Source organism: Haliaeetus leucocephalus, unplaced genomic scaffold, assembly GCF_000737465.1.
Source record: "Haliaeetus leucocephalus isolate CR32 unplaced genomic scaffold, Haliaeetus_leucocephalus-4.0 Scaffold83, whole genome shotgun sequence".
NCBI classification, from domain to species: domain Eukaryota; kingdom Metazoa; phylum Chordata; class Aves; order Accipitriformes; family Accipitridae; genus Haliaeetus; species Haliaeetus leucocephalus.
The window spans coordinates 1,588,343-1,608,907 of record NW_010972519.1 but is presented as its reverse complement, the minus strand read 5'-3'; the positions used below and the strand labels follow the sequence as shown (position 1 = coordinate 1,608,907).

Sequence of the window (20,565 nt, the reverse complement as noted above, 5' to 3'; positions counted from 1 at the left end):
TTCTGTCTGAACACTTAGGAGAGAAGGGTATCTGGAGGAGCAAAACTCTGAAAGTGGTTGTCCTGATTTTGGCTGGGATAGAGTTAATTTTCTTCCTAGTAGCTGGTATAGTGTTAGGTTTTGGGTCCAGTATGAGAAGAATGTCGATAACACACTGATGTTTTCAGTTGTTGCTAAGGAATGTTTGTGCTAACTCAAGGATTTTTCAGTTTCTCATGCCCAGCCAGCAAGAAAGCTGGAGGGGCACAAGAAGTTGGGAGGGGGCACAGCCAGGGCAGCTGACCCAAAGTGGCCAAAGGGGTCCATACCATGCAATGTCATGCCCAGTATATAAACTGGGTGGAGTTGGCCTGGGGGGGTGGCGCAGATCACGACCGGGGAACTAACTGGGCATTGGTCGGCGAGTGGTGAGCAATTGCATTGTGCATCACTTGTTTTGTATATATTCCAGTCCTTTTATTGTTATTATTGTCATTTTATTATTAACATTATTATTTTCTTCCTTTCTGTTCTATTAAACTGTTCTTATCTCAACCCACGAGTTTTACTTTTTTTTCCCTGATTCTCTCCCCCATCCCACTGGTTGGGGGGGGAGTGAGCAAGCGGCTGCATGGTGCTTAGCTGCTGGCTGGGGTTAAACCACAACAGTGGTGTTCAGGGTTGTTCGTTTTCAGTTATGGAGATTGTGTTCAGGTCTCCAATTCAGACTGAAACAACCTGATAAAGTTTTCTCTCTATCCGTTCACCTAGGAAATTGTTTTCTTTGTCCTTTTGGAACTGAACACAGCTAGAGAGATGCATGCTGTCTTCACCTCTGGAGTACTGCGATGCATAGGATACTGGCCAGCTCTAGGGCCCAGAAGCAATAAAGAAACTTCATTTGGTCCAATTTGTGCTAAGTTTAGGGCAACATACACCGATAAGAAGCTATTATCACAGTGCTGCTCTCTCTGCTTGCCCTACTCTATTTCAAATTTGCTCTAGAATCTCATTCTTCGTTTTGAAAGTCATACTGGGTTTTACTGGGAGCAAAAGGTCTTTTAGCACTTCCAAGCTCTGGTACAGATCTGGCAATGTGACTTGGTACAGAAATGGTTTGGGGGGGGTGGGGTTGGGTTTTTTTGTTTGTTTCATAGGGCAGAGTGAGAATCTATCTAATGATAGGCTATCCCTATCTATCTGAATCTATCTATCCCTAACGATGGGGATGTCTGATGAGAAGCTACCTAAATGATAGGCTTTTCATTTGAGCTGACCAGCTTCTCCAAGGTGACCTGACGTATTTTACAAGGGCTGAACACATTCTTCAGGAGATTCTGGCTGAACATTCAATTAAAATGTTCAGATAATCTCACAAATACCACTACAACTTTTTCCAGACTAAACAGATCCATGCAGATGGCCGTGTCTAAATCTCAACTTCTTTCCCCTCTTCTGCATGAGATTTCTTAATGTGTCAGCTTATGGCCTGACAAGTTATAACCTGTTAATCCTGATTGCAGAACTTGTATTTTTGTCTCTGCTGTTTCTTCAAGGCCTCCTCTGAAAGTACAGGTGATTTTAAGATTTTTCATTCACCATTTCAGCATTTGATGGAAAAGCAAAGCTCCTGAAAGAAGCACAGTTTTCTGCTTTTCACTGTCAGGGTTATGCTTATATGCATTCAAAGGAGGCTGCATTCTGTAAATATGTCTTTGGTAGCTGCTGCTGTTGTTGTCAGGAAAGCAAATAAAACTGGCTAGCAGGTAGAGCATTGCCTCTTCAAGTTATGGCTGGCTAGAGCCTTCTCATCCTATATTTTTCCTCTTTTCTTGGGCCTGCCCTGAGGTTCACATACATCTATACCAGGACATACCGAATGTGTTATTCGGAAGACCTATATGCAGTGTTGTCCTGGGTTCAGCTGGGATAGAGTTAATTTTTTTTTTACAGGAACCTGGGAGGTGGGGGGCATAGCCGGGGCAGCTGACCTGAACTGGCCAAGGAGCTATTCCATACCATGTGACATCATGCTCAGTATATAAAGGGGGAGCGGGCCGGGGGGTGGGCTCTTCTTTTCGGTGGGGGAAGTGGCAGAGTGTCGGGTCCCGGGTGGTGAGCAGTTGCACTGTGCATCACTCTTTTTGTATACTTTTTCATTAGTACCATTGTTGTTGTTGCAATTTCTTTGTGTTGTTCCAGTAAACTGCCTTTATCTCAACCCTCGAGGTTCCAGGTTTGTTTTTTTTCCTCTCCTCCGACTTCCCCCCTATCCCACCGGAGGGGGGGGCGGGAGGAGTGAGCGAGCGGCCGCGTGGTCCTTTGTTACCGGCTGGGCTGAAACCACGACAAGTGTCCTTTTGCTGGATGACTGCAGGACTGCCTGGACGGACGGTGCCAGTGGTGGGCATGTGGCTGGAGGGGTACCTCTGATGTAGCAGCTCGAGGTGACATGGCAATTCCTTCTTGGTGGCACCATGCTCTCTGAGCCAGCGTGCTTTTGTTGGGCAAAAGCTAATTAGAGCCTGGAGGTTTCCTGATGAGAAAACATGCATTACTCAAATGCTGATGAAAGGTATTTAGTTGTCACTCAGCCACAGTTTAGATATGTTGTTGGGCTTTTTCTCTCCCTACCTGGTAATGTCTTCCTGTTAGGTTAAGGGGGAAGAAGGAGAGATTATTTATTTCTCTGCTTAATAGGAATGAGGAATGCACAGCCCTTAGAAGTCAGATTTCCTGGAAATAGGAGGATGCTAATTTTTACCACCATTTTAATTCAGATGCAGAGCTCCCCAGATTGGTATACTTCATTTGTTGCTTGCATTATGGAAAGCTACTGTGCCTCAAGAATAAAAACATTATTCTACCACCAAGTGATGCCATAGGGACAGAACCTTAAAGCTTAACTTTCAGTATCAACAATAATTAAAAGCATGGCTGTGTAGACCTTCCACTCTTTCTCTGTTAATAAGCAGTGTCACACAGTTTCTCTTTTAAATCCTGTAAATCAGATGCAGACAGAACAAAGCAACTGCTTGGGTTCACTCTCAGATTTATAAAGTTTTTAGTGTTGCCAACCTCAGATGTTCAGAAAGCACAAGCTGGCCTCTTGAGACTGATAGCTGGCATAAGGAAAACAACATTTTTCAAGAATGACAAATGGGTTTTCTGGGTAGTCTCTGTTTGTGTTTTCAAGCTTATCTGCTGAAGCAAGAGGAGTCAAGACTTGGCCTTGTAAACTCCCCAAACTGCCCTGCTTCTGAGGACAGTCTGACTGAAGCTGTTCAGTGGGGCACCGACTATCACAATAATGTAAGAGTTGGCAACATGTGAAGTAAATGGGCGTTTTGCCCACTGGCAGCGGTAGTGGTTGGAGCCGATTGTTTCTGACTTAACTGTATAATCTTTTGTTTTAATTCTTTGAGTAGAAATTAATCTGCTTCATCTTGCTGTCACCGTCATGCTGGTGGCCTCAGGAACCATTAAAAAAGTGAACAGAGTAGACCATCTTGTCTGGGTTTTTTTGTTTGGTTGTTTTTTTTCTTTGAAGGACAAGGTCCCAGCAATGCACTTGGAAGGGTGTCCCAGACCTCAAGGTGTCCCTGTGATACAGTAGAGGTTGAAGGTTAGAAAAAGAAAAGCTGAACAGAAGCATAAGTAATTAAAACTAAACTGGGAGCTTGGTGAATTTATGATCTTTACTGAAAAACCACAACTAGGACTTTGCTTGATAGGTAAGGCTGGAAAAGATAAGAACTTTTATCCTTGCTTCTGTCCTTGTAGATAATTTAGCTTGAAGTACCATATGGGTAGCATCACTAATGTAAACATGAGAAGCACTAGCAAAGGAAAGCATAACTTTCCTTATGATAAGATTGTACTAACAAGCACTCCTTAGGATAATTGGTTCCAAAATGTATGAAGGACCATACTGCGCAGAATCGGTCGAGAGGGGTCAGGTAGCGGACAAGTGAGGAAGACTGTGGAAGACCACCAGAGGACTCCTGAAGACCACCATAGAGCCTGAAGGACATTTACATATGCTAATAATTTCCCAGAAAATTAATATGTATAACAAGTCTTGGAAATCTAATGAATATGCATATAGAACTTGTATATAAACTATATGACTAGACCTGGCGGGTGTGCACAATAGGTGGAGCAATGCCCCGTGTACCCAGTGCTGCAATAAAGAATGCCTGCTTTCTAAAACTCCAAAATTGAATCTTGGAGGGTTTCTGAAGTGCCGACTTACGGTAACACCTGCACATTTATGTGTTTCATGGACTCCATAGCTTAGGAGAAGTCCCCACTTAATGAGGGGAACCTGTCCTACTCTACTGTTTGTGGCTGCGATGGAGTTAATTTTCCTCATAGTAGCTCATATGGTGCTGTGTTTTAGAGTTGTGACCAAAACAGCACTGATAGCTGTTGCTGAGCAGGTTTTGCACAACGTTGGGGCCTTCTCTGTTTCTTGCTCTGCCCCCCCAGTGACTAGATTGCGGGTGCACAAGGGGCTGGGAAGGGACACAACCAGGTGGATGGCCCAAACTGACTGAAGGGATAGTCCATGTCATGTAACATCATGCTCAGCAATAAAAAGGGAGAGGAGGGGGCTTAGGGAGATCAGCTATCCCCAGCTCGTGAACTGGCTGGTCATCAGTCTGTGTGTGGGAGGTGGTGAATGATGCCTTTGCATCACTTGTTTTGTTTTCTTTCTCTCTTCTTCCACTGCTCTTTTGCTTATTAAACAATTTTTGTCTTGACCCACAAGTTTTCTTGGTTTTACTCTTCCTTTCCTCTTTCCCCGTCCCACTGGGGACGGGGGGGAAGCGAGTGCTTAGCTGCTCTCCAGGGTTAACCCACAGCACTCGCTAGGACAACATCTTTCTGCAGTTGTATTCAGATGCAGTTGTGACCTTTACCTGTGCTGGTTAAGCCACAGTAATAGACAACATTTTTGTTTAATGCTCGCCATGCGCAATAGACTTTATACAATAGGTCTTCAGTTAGTCCACTAGTTTTGAGTTAAAATTGTTTATACTTCAGGGAGATGTTAGGCAATAGCAAGACATGCTGTACTAGTCAGCACAGCGATTCTTTGGATCATTAACTTAGATGTCAGAATTGCATGTCTGTATATCTCTTGGGTCTGTAAAGTTGGGTGTAGTTGCTAAAGCCTGCAGCGCACATCCCAGTTATTTAAATGACCGACACTTTGGGGTTTTGGCTGGGAAAGTCCAGTGCTGGAAAAGGATGGGAATCTATGTTCTGCTGGAAATCCTGCCACCTGGAGCAGGGAGGGGATGCTGCCTCCTGATCTGAAACAGGGATCTCAGTTCCAAAATTTCCCAGCACAGTACACATTGTGTACACAGTACACAAATACCTTTTATTTGTAATTGTACTTTAAGTAAATTCCAGGGAAAAGTAAGGTAAATATAACTCTGGGTAAAAATTTCACCCTAAGTAGAAGCATAGCCTTCTTAAAAATAAGAAAAAGCTTGAAATTCAACTATGATTTAGAAAACCACAGTTTAATGTGTATTCCTACATGAAGAAGCTCCTGTGTAGTTGAACTGCTTTGGTATTATTCTTGGTGCAAATAATTTATCTAACCTTCTGATGCTAAAAAGTTGAAAGCTGAAAGAATTACAAAAATATGAGGTAGAACCATCTTTTAGCACTTGCTTTTTATTCTTTGCACTGTTGCTCTATTTTTTTCCTTTTCTTCGCCTCAGTAGTGCTCATACTGTGCGGTGTAAAAAGAAGTCCCACTTACGCTATGAGTACACTTAATTTGCTGTCTGCATAAGCAGTATTTTTAAAATACATGCTGTATGCACATTGCTCAATGAAGTGATGATTTAATTTGCCTAGGGTAAATTCATAATTACTCCTCTCGTGTGACTGGTCCTTGTACCTCCCCCATGTAGATGGGACCTATTTTTCTTCAGTTTAGTTTATAGCCAGGAATTTCATCTGTTCTTGGTGCTTCCCTAGAATTAGCAGGTGTTGTTTGGATTGCAGACATCATCACAGAGTGTTTATTTATTTAATTAAAACATAACATCCAACAGGCCTTTTCCCAGCCAGCCTGAAGCAGTCTGGATCTGAGCTTTGTGGTTGCACCTGGTTCTTCTGCAGTTGCCTCTTCAGAGTTGTGGGCTGCTGCTCTCCTGTCTGCTTAGTACAGGATGGCCTCTTGCACTTGGATAAATGAGGGAGGCACAGTGCCATCCATAGTGAGTCTCTTCGTATCTCTGCGTTCACAATACAGTGCTGATTCTTGACGTTTCAGGTTTGTCATGAGGAGTACTATAGAGAAAATAGGTCAGTAGTATTTCTTGGTTTGTCCGTAGGTTCATATACCTAGTTTGCTTTGTTGGGAAGAGATCTTGCAGCTTGTGTGTCCTGGTTTTGGCTGGGGTAGAGTTAATTTTCTTCCTAGCAGCTGGTACAGTGCTGTGCTTTGGATTTAGGATGAGAAGAATGTTGATAACACACTGATGTTTTCAGTTGTTGCTAAGTAATGTTTAGACTAAGTCAAGGACTTTTCAGCTTCTTGCACTGCCCGGCCAGCAGAGGCTGAGGGTGCAGAGGAAGCTGGGAGGGGACACAGGCAGGACCGGTGACCCAAAGTGGTCAATGGGATATTCCATACCGTATGATGTCATGCCCAGTAGATAAAATTGGGGGAAAGCTGGCTGGGGGCTGCTGCTCGGGAACTGGCTGGGCACTGGTCAGCGGGTGGTGAGCAATTGGGTTGTGCATCACTTGTTTTGTATGTTCTAATTCTTTTAGCATTATTATTATTATTATTGCTATTTTCCCTTTCTTTTCTGTCCTATGAAACTGTCTTTATCTCAACCCACGAATTTTACGTTTTGGTTTTTTTCGATTCTCTCCCTGCTATCCCACTAGGAGGGGGGAGTGAGCGAACGGCTGTGTGGTGCTTAGCTGCCTGCCAGGTTAAACCACAACGTTATGTTAGCAGGTTGTGACGTTACGCATTGTTACTGGTTTTTTTCCAGGCCTGCTAATGCCTGGATAATAAGTAAATCTGTGCATTCCTTTTTGGTGAATTAATCTTATTTAGTAGTACTGAGATTTGTGAGATTCATACAGGTTATTGCAGATGATGGAAATGGCTTTTAATCATAAATCCATTTATGAAGGATGATTATACACAAGGCTTTAGCATTGGATTTTTCTCGTGGTCTGTGATTTTGATGTGCTGTTTCTCAACAGACGTAGCTCGTTTTCCTCTTGTATTTGTTTCCTTCACCTAGCTGCCTGACCATGTGATTAGTTTTATGTAATTTCATAATTTTAATGGTGACATATTTTTTCAATCAATTGCAGTTGATGCCTGTTTCAGCCTTTGTTTTCTTCAGGTGCTTGCTATATTCATTTTAACAACTGTTTTAAATCTGATTCAAGGTTCTCATGCGCTATTAATATACTTACGGTATTTTCATGAAGTAATCAAATTTCAATGCAGTTTTGTATACATTGGATTACTCAATGTCTAGCCAGAGAGGCTGGACAAAAAAGTTATAAAGATAAATAAAAAGATAGTAAATGAGTTTTGTGTTTAGTTGAGATATATAGCTTCATGTAGTTCTTAAGCATATGAACTCTGTTTGTTCTCTTGGATATTTCCTCCCGCATCCAGTGTGTGTGCACACATTTAAATAGTTTGAAATCTTAATCTAAAAAATATGGTTTAAGACATGAGGAGAAAAACTGAAAAAATTGCATGGCAGTGGTAGATCTGGTTAGCTGAGGTTGATTAAAGAATAGATGGGAAGTTGAGGCATCAAAGATGAGGCTGTCACCTGTGTTATATTTTAGTGTTCCAACTGCAGCAAACAAAACAGATGTGTTCTGTTGTCCTCCTTTTCAAATACGCAAAAACTAAGGTGAAAATTTAAGTTGATTTTAGGGAACGAAGTGTCTCATAAATCAGTGCTTTTGTTTGATTAAATTTTTTTTTTCTCTTAATTAGCATGGATGCCATGGAATATGCCCAGCTTATGCGACAAGCTGGAAACCAGGATTTTAAAAATGGAAATTACTCTTTGGCCATCAGAAAGTACGATCAAGCTCTACATATGCTCGGTTGTTTAATGCAGTGGGTCCCGTAAGTATTCTTGAATTACCAGATGTAAATCATAAGACAAGTTTGAAATTTGTACAGTACTACAGTTAGCTCAGAACTGTATTTCTTGCCCTGACACCTGATTTTCTTTTATCTTTTGTCACACTCTTCAGTGTACCAGTTTTATAAATAAAGAGGAATTGCTCTTCCTGACATATATGTGGGAGATTAGTTAGTGACTGTAATCTGAATATTTTTATATATGCATCCATTATAAACTAGTGTAATTAAAGCTGAAATTAATTTTCCATAAATTGTGTTGCTTTCTGTTAAAATACTTCTGTTTCTTAGCTGACATGCTGTGGATTAATCTTGCTGTAATTCTGCCATGTACTGGTCATGTCTATGGCCTGTTGTAACATGGGTCTTCTGATTATCTTTAAAATGATTCATGCAAGTTACTTTGTTATTGTTCTTTGTTCTTTCTTGGTATTCTCAGATTTGTTAAAAAATAGTTTTTCAGCAGAAGAGTTCTTTGGGTATTTCTTTCCAAATGTTAAGTGCTTGTTTTTATCGGTTAACATCATTTGCTAATGTTATTAGTGATTAAATAGTTGAGTATTATGTTAACTACTAAATATTCATTACTACCGTGTTTTAACACTGCTGTTAACCTAATTTAACACCAGCCATTCATTTATTTTGACTATTAGCCATTTAGACTAAGTAGTCAAGTAAGTCTGGAGCACATGCAGGGAGGAGGACCGAGCGAGGACAGAGCCGAGCAGGCTACCTCCAGCGCCTGCCCATTGCAAGCAGTGGGATTTTGTTATACCACAGGGACCTGCTCCCGAGCGTCTCATTTCCCCTTGCCATAGGTTGCCTTGTCAGGATTTGCTTGCATGCAAGAGTGTGCTCTGAACACAGTCAATGTAGTTGGAACAACTTTCTTGAGTGTAAATTAGTAGATAGGAATAAGATGAAGGATGCCACTCTGTGGCATGTACTGTTTGTTTGAGCACAGGAAAGACAGACTTTCCAGGCTCCCCAGTACACTGTGGACTGTAGTCCTGTAATTTGTGTGCAGCTTTTTCCAGAAGTTCTTGGATCCAGCAGATGTTTTATATACCTTAGTACATTCTGTTCTCTAAAATACATTATTTCTTAGCTGGTGTAAATGCAGATAATTCTGTTGACTTCATTGACTGGTGATACAGTAAAATGCGTTTAGGTTGTTTTTTGGTGACCAAAATATGTTTAGCATTCTTTCCATCTAGCAGCTTCCATTCATGTGTCTCTTTTCTCCTGTTCTTGGCCACTGGTTTTCACTGAGCCATATCTAGGTGTGTCGAGATGGTCTAATCTCTTTCTAAATCCTCATACTGCTTTATTCCTGTGGGTTGGCTTTCTGCTTCAGAGCAGACCAGGATATCACTAAGGGTATCACTATGGTATCATTTAGGATGTCACTAAGAGATTTTATAGCTGATGTTCAAATGATCTTTATTTTCTACAACTCCATTTTTACCTCTAATTTTGTTAGGTAAATCTTTAGCTTAGCACAAGCACTACGTAGCAACAACTAAAACATCTGTGTGTTATCAACATTATTCTCACACTAAATCCAAAGCACAGCACTGTACCAGCTGCTAGGAAGAAAATTACCTCTATCCCAGCTGAAACCAGGACATAGACTTTTTTCTTTTTTTTCTTGTTGCTAACTGTATAGTACAATGCCTTCTTCTTCAAGCAAATAAACAGTTATGCTAAAAAAATATTTTTAGGTGTTCCAGGGACATAGCTGTGTTACACTGCAACAAATCAACTGCCTTGTACAGTCTTGGTAAATGGAGAGAAGCAGTGTTTTCAGCCTACCAGAGCTTACACTGGGATCCGGAGTATGTTAAGGTATTCAGATGTTTAAGCTGGCAGTTTTTGCATGCCTTATTTTTTAAAACAATTGTGAATATCTGCTTTTTATTGTGTTTTGATTTTGAGGTGTGATAAGCAAATATAGCATCAAATTCCAGAATTGGTGTCTGACTCTGTGCATGAGCATCAGAATTACTACTGTAATAGTACTTTTAATAAAACAAAGCAGCTCTCTTTTGTACCAGGAGATGCTGGTTCTTTCTCGGTCCCAACAAGAGAGGCACCAATGCTTTGAAGAAAGATAACTATTTTATTAATATCCCAGACAAGGCGATAGCAAGGAATAAAATCTTACATGCCCTTGTGATGCTGGAGACCTGGGAATGACGCAGCACCGGCCAGGTCTCTGGTCAGTCAATGGCACACTGCACAGATCCTGTCTGTGGTGAGGTTCACCAGCTCTGTGTTCACTTGTAGTCTTGCAGAGCCTGGCTCATGGTACAGGTTCATCAGTCATGGACAGCAGTCAGGTGTGGGATGGGGACTTAGCTTTGAAGGCTCCCTTGGGCACTGTGCCCTAATATTCTTTAAACGTTAATAAGCCTGCAGTTCCTGGGAACAGTGTGTGGTGATCAAGGTCATATTGTATTTCCAGTGGACAGAACAATACACTACACATACGCTTGTGATTAAGTACACATTGACTCAAAGACTCATCTGTTAGGAATAAGTAGTGGTTGTACAGTATTTATGATATGGAGGCATACACTTGGATTGACTTTTATGTACAATAAATAGTCTTCTGGACTAACCACTGCAGAATCCCAGAGACTTTAGTAGAAGGTATTTGATTTAGATATGGTAAAACTGCATGCAGATACCAATTTAACTTGCACTGTATTGCAGCATGCCAGTTATCTGGTTTGAACAAATTGATTCCACTTTGACTCTGAGCCAGTACAACCTAGTTCAGTGGTGAATATGAACATGTTCAGGTGCCATTGGCTGAAGAATACATGCATTGTGGTAAATATTGCAAAATGCAGTGGCATGGGGACATAAATATGTATTCTGGACCCTGTGCCAAAAAAAACCCCATCCTTTCCAGAGGAGGTTGCTAACAGTATGTCTTTCATCCTGTAGTTATTTTCCAAGTTTTGTTTTCCAGGATTTATCAGTCTTAGTATCTGTGATGACATCAGTAGCATATTGTGAATTTCAAGGGATGTTTACTGCACTTTTTTTAGATTTGCGTGTAAGAAGCTGTAAAAATAGCACTACATTTCATTTTTATAGCATAATTAGAGAATTTATGGAAAAAAGGTAACATTTTGCTTTGTAGTAAAGATCTCTGAATATTTTCTCTACAATGGTCTTTTTTTGTTCTCCTTTTTTTCTCAGGCTTATTACAGAGCTGGCCACTCCTTAATCATGTTATCAGACTCTTATGAGGCAATTTCTATGTTTCATAAAGGTTTGATTCTCCTAAATGCTTCTGCAGATCGAACTCAAGTTGCTGATTTTGTAGCAGGAATCTTCATGAGTGTCAACGGTAAACTCAGATTAAGAGCTTATTTTTTCTAATAGCCTTTCAGTAGCAATGTCAACACAAGTCCTTGGTAGGACGTCCTTCATGAGATTGTTCATTTGGTCCTTGGTGCCTCAGGTCTGTTTGAGGATCATGAATATGTTGAGTGGCATAATCAGAAGGATCTGGTGAACTTGGTCCAGTTTGCATACAGCAGATGCCAACAATCCCAAAACACTGTGCAGGGGAGTGTGTTGTCTCACAGGAGCACATCAACTGTGGAACAGTTAGAGAAGGTCGAAATTCAGAGTCAGGGAGACAAGGTTGGAGATTGGGAGCCCAGACCCCTCAGGCTTTAGTGGTTTTTGTCCAGACCACTCAGCTTTTCTTTTAGCTCTGTAGATTTGAAAATAATTAGAAGACACTCAGCTTAAACTTGAGTTTACAGTGCAGTATATTCCAGCGTGGGGGGACTTTCCCTCAGCTAGTAATGGGCAGCAGTGAAAAGAGGGAATTTGACTTTTCTGTGGTATGGTGTGGGGTTTTTTGAGCAATGTCCACCCTATGTCTCCTTGCTGTCTCCTCAGTCTTTCCTCTTCTACTTGCTTTTTTGTCCCGTTCACAGGCTTTGCCTGATGGGATCTGCAGGCATGCCAGGAGATTTCGGGTTGTGTCCCTGCTGCATTTAATTGAGCTTGTAGCCCCGTGTTAAGGATGATGATTAGCTTTAGTAGTGTCAGTAGCTGGGTTCACCCACAGGTGGAGAAACCACCTCAAGGTTCACAGTGTCTTGGGGCTTAGAGGTGTTTCTGGAGGGCAGGGATTAATTTTTTTTTCCCTTGTTTAATGAAAACTGGCCAGTGATAACAAGGTGCCTTATCACTTGGGTGGCCAGGGATATTTAAATGCACATTTGGCATTTTCCTTGGTATTAATCAGTGCTAAAATTGTCACTGTGCAATTAAGTAATTTAGTTGGAGAGCCCAACTTTAAAAGTGCTGTGTATACTAGATAGTTCTCGTGTATACTAAATAGTTTTCTCAATTGCTTATTCTTGCAGATGAACGAGTCTTCCCACCAACTTTTCCACCTGCATATGATTATGTTTTCAGTGCAAGGTTTGATGCACTGACTTGGCAAGCGGTGATAGAAAGGTTGGCCCAGAAAGGGAAGTGGCGGGTAAGTCTGTTGCTGCGTTACCTACTGCTCTGCGGTAGGCACTCATGTCTTACCTCTTCAGGGTAAGCTCGCGTTACATTTTAAAATCCAAAACAGTGTATATTTATTGTTCCCTGCTTCAAATTTCGTGATTTTTAAGACTTGAAAAATACTTTTAGTGATAAATAATTTCGGAAATTCAGTTCTCGAAGGGATACAATGAACTTGAAATCCCGCTTGTTTCTTGCTGTTGTCTCTGTTATAATTACGGTGCCATCTAGAGTCGTTATTCTTGAAAGAAATCAGAGGGAAAAAAAAATATGTTTATTTGTGGTCCCTTTTACTTTTCCTTCTGTATGACAAGCTGGATTTTTGAAGCTTACTGTGAAAGACCCACAAATAAAGGAGCATCTCAGTGGAAGTACATGGTTGGTAAACAAAACCAGATCATTTAGAAACATCAGAAGGTGACTCACCTGAAATAATTTTAATCCTCTTTTGTATAGTGACTGTGTAAAAAACAAACAAACCCACAACAACCCTCCCCCCCAAAAAAAACCAAACAACAACCAAACCTTCAAACCAAAACAAAAAAAACCCAAACCCCTCTCATTGCCATGATTACACCTGTATCGGATGTCGGTGGTGGGGTGCTGGCGGTGAGAGCTGCAGGGGCCTCTGTGAGGAGAGGCCAGGGCTGCCCTGTGCCAGACACGGCTGGTTCCAGCCGGCTGCAGTGGCCCCCTCTGCAAGGGCACCGCTGAGCCCCTCGGCCGCGATGGTGGTGCCTCTGAGAAAGGGTGTTTTAAAAAGGGGCAAAACCCTCGCTGGCAGAATGAGGGGGGAAAAAAGTGAGAGAAACAGCCCTGCGAGCACCAGGGTCAGAGAAGGAGAGGAATGAGGGGGAGGAGGTGCTTCAGGCCCAGAGCAGGGGTTCTCTTGCAGCCTGTGCAGAGACCTTGCAGGAGCAGGCTCCTGACAGGAACCACAGCCCATGGAGGACGCACACTGGAGCAGGAGAGAAGCATAAGGAAGAGGGAGTGACAGAGGGACTGCTATGGACTGACTGCAGTCCCACATTCCCCATCCAACCCCTCTACTGTGCGCAGGGACATCTTTCACTAGATCAGGTTGCTTAAAGCCCCATCCACCCTGACTTCATTTGAACACTTCCAATAATGAGGCATCCACATCTTGTCTGGGCAACCTGTTCCAGTGTATCACCAACCTTATTGTAAAAAAATTTCTTCTTTATGTCCAATTTAAACCTACCCTCTTTCAGGTTAAAACTGTTGCTCCTTGTCCTGTCACTACAGGCATTGTTAAAAAGTCTTTCTTATAAGCCCCCTTTAAGTATTGAAAGGCTGCAATAAGGTCTCCCTGGAACCTTCTCTAGGCTGAACAGCCCCGACTCTCTTAGCCTTTCTTCATAGGAGAGGTATTCCATCCCTCTGATCATTTTTGTGGCCCCTCTCTGGACCCGCTCCAACAGTTCCATGTCTTTCCTGTGCTGGGGACCCGAAAGCTGAACGCAGTACTGCAGGTTGGGTCTCACGAGAGCGGAGTAGAGAGGGAGAATCACCTCCCTCAACCTGCTGGCCACAATCCTTTTGATGCAGCCCAGGATATGGTTGGCGTTCTGGGCTGTGAGCGCCCATTGCCGGCTCATGTTGAGCTTTTCATCCACCAGTACCCCCAAGTCCTTTTCCTCAGCGCTGCTATCAATCCCGTCATCCCCCAGCCTGTATGGATACTGTGGGTTGCCCAGATCCAGGTGCAGGATCTTGCACTTGGCCTTGTTGAACTTCATGGGCCTGCTCCTCAAGCCTGTCAAGGTCCCTCTGGATGGCATCCCTTCCCTGAAGTGTATCAACTTCATCACTCAGCTTGCTGTCATCTGCAAACTTGCTGAGTGATTGAGTGCACCACGCAATCCCACTGTCTGTCATTGATGAAGATACTAAATAGTACTGGTCCCAGTACAGACCTTTGAGGGACACCACTCGTTGCTGGTGTCCACTTGGACATTGAACCATTGACTATAACTCTTTGGAGGCAGCCATCCAGCCAATTCCTTATCCATCCAACAGTACATCCATCAAACCCATGTCTCTCCAATTTAGAGCTAAGAATGTTGTGGGGGACTGTTTCAAAGGCCTTCTAGAAGTCCAGGTAGATGACATCTGTAGTTCTTCCTTTGTCCTCTGATGAAGCTAGGTGGGTTTTTAAGGAGCAAGGTAAAGTTCTTAGGGAAACTGAGAAAATGGGAAAAGGTACAGTATGCATTTCTTGCTTTGTGCTCAGGATGTTGGTGTAGCTGGGGGGGTCTCATCCCCATGAATGTAAAGGTCCACTCCTAAAGTGAAGGGCCACTTACAAGGTGTATGGGAGAGAATTTCAGAGCCTGACCTTTCTACATGGTTTTTATTTCTGAGGAAGCTTTCATAAGTTATAGCTTCCCACAGTCCACTGTGTATTATGTTAATTCAGTTGAAAAATGGAAAGGGAGATTCAGTAATCTGTTACAATCTTAAAAAAAAAAATCTGAAATATTGTTAGCCCTCATTTGCTTTCCTGCAAGATCTGATGAGTCAGTGAAAAACAAAGTTTCTAAGTGTGCTTATAAGGTCACTAATGGTTTGGGTTTTTTCCAGTCTTGTCTGTTGTTGTTGTCAGAGAAGAAAGAGTTGCCCACCAATCTCAGAGTCAACCAGTTATCACTGAAGAATCTCTTTGAGGTAAAGTAGCATCCTTTTTTTTTTTTTCCTGTCTCTATTTCTTTTCTTCCTGTTGAGTTTAGTGAGAGATTTTCCATCTTGTGTGCAAAGCCAAAACAGACTGAAGAAAAACAAAATGGAAAATAATACATGGACTTTGTATGATTATGTTAAATCATCTATTTTTTCCCTTTTCATTTGAACGTTAAAAAAATCTTTAATTTGCGTAACTTCTGTATGTAATGTAATGTTTCCTGTAATTTGATCAAAAGAAGTCATCTTCCTCTCAAGTACAGCAAGCTATTCATGTCATGCTTGGAACCTGAGAATTTAATGTAGAAAAATGTCTGGCATCAGTTAAGTTGGATATGTTTTCCAGCCAGGACAATTTATGATATCCCTGGGGATAGGATATTATTACACTTTGCTAGCCTGTCTGTTGACTGCTTCATGGTGCTGAGTATTACTACAGGGAGTTGAGGTGGGAGCAGTGTTGAAATTTTCCCTTCCCTCAATGCCTCAAATTTTTGGTAGGTTGCTTTATATCTAGGCAGCAACTGCTAAACTTTCTCCCTAAAGGCTTTGATGCTTTCCAAATGACTTAGAGGATTTTGGCAAGATGGAAACACGTAGTCGTAGACCAAGTAGCCACAATTCCTAATGCCTATCACTGAGATGATGGCATCTGCAGGCAGCAGAATTTGATCCTTATGTTGCTTTTCTGAAACTTGCTCTTTTCTTTATCTTGTGATTCCTTGTGTTCTGCAGCATTTGGGAACCTCCAGAGCTTTCTATGCTGGCAGGATAAAAGAAAATCTTCCAGCTGTCAGAAACTGCCATGCTCACTGATACTTGGCTGCTGATTGGCTGTGCCTGCCTGGTGCATGTGCCGTGCCGTACGCACTGGTACAGCCCAGAGGCGCTGCCCACATCGCTGTGTGAGCTAGGTGGCCTTGTAGGGCTTGCTGCTGCTAACCCCTGCCTTTGTGCATGGGTATCCCACCAAAATGCTCTGAATGCATGAAGGGGTGTGCAGCCATTGCCTCTGGCCCCATGGGAACCAGGGTGTAGCTGGAGGCTGTCTGTGAGCCAGGAGCTGCTGGAAGTTCACCAGCTCTGCAACTCAGGAGCAGCCGGTGTCTGTAGCAGTAACATACCAACTTTCTAAAGGCATCTCACAATGTATGTGTCACCCCACAGTGGATGCCCAGCCTGTTTCAACTGCAGTTAAGTAAAGCATTTCTTATGGATCATTAAAAAATTCTTCTCTGTGTACATTTTTTCAGTTTTATTCTTCCATTTCTTTGTGTGTGTAAGTTAATTAACTGTAGGTCTGCTGTATGTAACCTACTTTTAAAAGATACAGTTATACATTCATTGAGAAATTTCATTAGGCTTTATGCTGAAGTATACTGGATTTCTTACAGCACTGTGATTTTCCTGACGGAAGCTTTAGAAGATGTTAAATGTAGGCTACACAGTACATTTGCTTGGGATTTACTGGCTGGCAAATTGACAGTTTAGGGCATATTGATGGAATATGCCAGAATTCACCATTTGGCTGCTGCAGTGCTTGTGGTACTTTTGTCATAATAATTTCAAGTTGGGGCTTTTTCCATAAATGTATTATGGTTAGGTGCCTGACAGAGTGAGGGGAATAATTCTGAAAAAGGATAATGCAAAGGAAATGAACTGACATCTATTCATAGGCTTGTTTATAGTGATAGCAGAACAATTAGTGGATGAATATATGCAAGCATGCCTTGGTTAGCTATCATTAGGCAGGTATGCTGTGTTAGTGCCAGCAGAGTAGCCCATATGGAACTTTATGCTACCTACCATCATCCCTTGTGTGTTTGCTTAGTTTTTTGCGGGAGGGGAGGGTGGGTCAGGGTTCAGTCCTAGATCAGCCAGGCCCATGGCCAGGCGGTGACATGGCTGTGGTGCTAGGGCAGCATAACTGTGGTGTGGAAAAAGGAAAAAGAGCCTCAGTTTAAAGCAGCTCCCAAGCGAAGGTGCCCACTGCCACTGCCATGGTTTGCATGTGGTTAGCAGCAGCCTGGCCTGGGGCACAGCAACAAAGCAGTCCTGCAAGGGGTCAACGTGCTCCTCACACTGACAGTAAAGCATGGCAACGCAGTAGAGGACACATGTAGGGTGTCTTAGCAAAAAATCTTCCTTCCTAGGCAAACAAATCAAAATGCCTCATTGAGAGAGGAGTATAAAAGTGGGTTGCCTTTGCAAAATAGTATGTCCTTCATTGTTGAATTGACCCCACCAGTCTTAGCTATTCTAGTGGGTTTGTTGTACATGTGGAAGACTGAAAGAATCAAGATGAAAGATCCCTAAGTGCTGCTTCTCTTTTGCAAAAATTAGAAAATGTGGCTTTCTGACAACTCGAACTTCCCCTGCTGCCACTACATTCTCCCTGTAATTTGTTGTATTTTGATTTTGTAACTGCGCAAACAGTAATTCTTGCCAGTCAAAATTTGGCATGGGGTGTTAGAAAAAAAGACTTATTTGTGGATGTTGGAAGCATGTGTGAATACTGCTATTTAAAAAGATGACTGGCACAAATGGAGAAATTATGTCTGAGCACTGTTTCCGACCACCCCCTCATGTCCTGATCCTTCTGGCATATTGTCTCAATTTCCATCTGAGCTTCCTCTGCCCACCTCCAGAGTTCCCCACTTTACTGTACCTCTTGTAGACTGTGCTTCATGTTAAGTCCTTGCTAGAACATCCTTTTTCAGTTCAGCTACCTTCTGCTCAGGCTGTGTGCTTTCAGTCTTGGTCTGTGAACTCCCCTGTAAATTCCATACTTTCATCAGATAACCACCTAGGAATTTATTTGGCCAAAAATCTGTCTCCTAAGGCTTAACACCTTTTCTTTGTGTGAGCAGTCATCTTATCATCTTAATGCCAGATGCTTCCTGAGCTGGATGAGAGTAGGGCTTGGTTACCTGAGTTCCCTAAACCTCCTTCCCTCAGTCTTTAACTCCCTTTTCCCAATTTCAAGTATTTTCTCTAGTCTTTTCTTGCTTTGGGGTAACTGCCTGCATAAGCTGCCTCATCCAAGCTTAAAAGGCACAATATCCAGCACTAAATACAGTAACATTTAATAGACAAGCATCAGGCAGAAAGTTGCAGTCAATTAGAGAAGAAATATAGAAAAACATATTATAAAATAGATTTTAGGTTCAGTGCTCTTCAGAGTAGGACAAGATTCTTTTAAGATTCTTGAACATCTCATAAGAGAAGAGTGTTTGTTTTGAGCTTCTACTGGAATTGTTACATATATAAGAAATGTTTCATTTTATAGTGGATATGGCTTGATTGTTACTGTTCCACTGATTCTTGTCATAAAAAGCATGGAAATAGGATTAAAAAATAAATGCCTTTTGTGTATGTAAAAATAATGTGTTGTAATTGTTCTCTTTGTTATCAGACTTCTGAGTTGTATGGGCATGGCGAGAAGATGCAAGAAGTAGCGGAGTTAGTCAAGTGGCTAATTTCCATTGGGGCAAAAGTTGAAACCATTGGAGTGTATCCGCTTCATGCTGTTATCAGACTGTGTATCAAAGCAAGTGAGTGACGTCTGCAGCTACAATAATACAGTGGTGGCCTTCATCAGAGAACTGACAGCTAGAGGATTTTTAAATTTATTTTTTTTTAAAACTAATGAGATCAGATCATCTGGGTATAACCTTGCATGTGCCAATAAGGCACTATATTAAAAGTGGTACAAACCTAATCTGGTTGTTCTCTTCCATGGTTTGAAGCGAAAGTGTGATTGATGTGGGTCTTTCGTAACCTGAATATATCAGCCTTGACAAAAATACAGTATTTCTTCCTGCCACCTCAGTGTGGAGCAACAGTTTCTATATGTGCCAAAGAGTTGTGAGTCAACTTCAGATTTGCACTTGCTGCGAGTCAGAGAGAACGTAGGATCATGTCTCCCACAATGCAGCTGGCTCTTACCATGATTTCTTTCACATATTTCTTCCCTCTCCTACTCCATGTCTTTGAGAAAAGGTTTTATACAGATGCATCTTGCCACTCCATAGGGGAAAAAACCAGCATCTGTTTCTGTTGTATCTGTTTACCATTTATAACAAGTGGGGGGTGTTTATCATTCCAGGAAAGAACCATCTCTTCAGGTGGTTACTGACTCAGAGGCCAGACTTGAAGGATAGGCTCAACCAGCAAGACAGAGATGGGTGTACCCTCCTGCATATTGTGGCATCTTCCAGTGAATATTCCCAGAAACGCAGTAAATATAAGTTTTTGGGTTTGTTGGGGTTTTTTTTTTTGTGTGTGTGTGTTGTTTTGTTTTCATATAAAAATTAATAATGAAAGAAGATTTCAGCCCCTGGTGTTTACTATTTCATGCAAAGGAAGAAGATGAGAAAGTCCTTTTACCTGAATGTAGACTTTGTAATGGTAACTAATATTTCAACGTTTCAACAATTCTCATTTAAAGTTGTATACCTGATTTGTGACCATTTTCTTTGCTCTTTGGTTTGACTGGTTACAATTTTCCGACAAGTATGCTGCAGTTTTTAGAGTCATAGAAATTACCTTTTAAAGTTTGATGTGCCCTTAAAATCATAGTAGGCCACCTGGAGACCTATCCTGTTTTTTTAAATAGGTGAAGATTTAAAACCTAAGTAGCAGCATACTTTGTCAGAGGAGGAAAATGAAATGCTTTCCTTCACGTTTTCTGTGGGATTTCTCTAATGTTAACTTAGCCTGGCTTTTTTTCTTGTATTTCTTACTCTGCCCACTAGGTGGCAAAAAGAAATAAGCATCAATGCCAAGGTAACACCAGACTTCTAGGTCGTTAAATGCGATGACATTCTGGTGGTTCTCTTCAATACTATGAATGAAATGTGCACAATCTATAGCTAAATAATTTCATTTTCTGGAAAGGTGTAATACATCTTTCGCAGCAGTTCCATCTGTTGCTAAATGACTCCTGCATTTCCAGGAGAGACCGTGTATGTGTGTGTGTGTATGTGTATATATATATAAGTTTATTTATGTATAATTATATTTATATAGCATATATATTGTATATATGCTATATATTTTTATATGTATTTATTAAAGTTCATTTGTTTATATTTAGTGTGTATATATATAAAAACTATACAGTACATTTATAAATATATAAAAATGTACATATAAAAATAAACCCTTGCACC

The 20,565-nt window shown here is 41.5% G+C and overlaps 1 protein-coding gene across 4 annotated transcripts in view; it reads left to right on the top strand.

Moving 5' to 3' along the window:
• The window catches only part of TRANK1 (tetratricopeptide repeat and ankyrin repeat containing 1), a 56,818-nt gene that overhangs the window by 3,268 nt on the left and 32,985 nt on the right, over window positions 1–20,565 (top strand). For 2 of the 4 annotated variants that reach the window (XM_010582435.1, XM_010582426.1), the window contains exons 2-8: window positions 7,991–8,125; window positions 9,868–9,991; window positions 11,357–11,507; window positions 12,544–12,662; window positions 15,296–15,379; window positions 18,807–18,945; window positions 19,500–19,631. In XM_010582435.1, the coding sequence (XP_010580737.1) occupies window positions 7,992–8,125; window positions 9,868–9,991; window positions 11,357–11,507; window positions 12,544–12,662; window positions 15,296–15,379; window positions 18,807–18,945; window positions 19,500–19,631 (883 nt within the window). In that variant the 5' untranslated portion in view covers window position 7,991. Of the gene's footprint in view, window positions 1–7,990; window positions 8,126–9,867; window positions 9,992–11,356; window positions 11,508–12,543; window positions 12,663–15,295; window positions 15,380–18,806; window positions 18,946–19,499; window positions 19,650–20,565 lie in introns of those variants that run through there. The other 2 variants (XM_010582452.1, XM_010582444.1) reach the window with 2 other exon arrangements.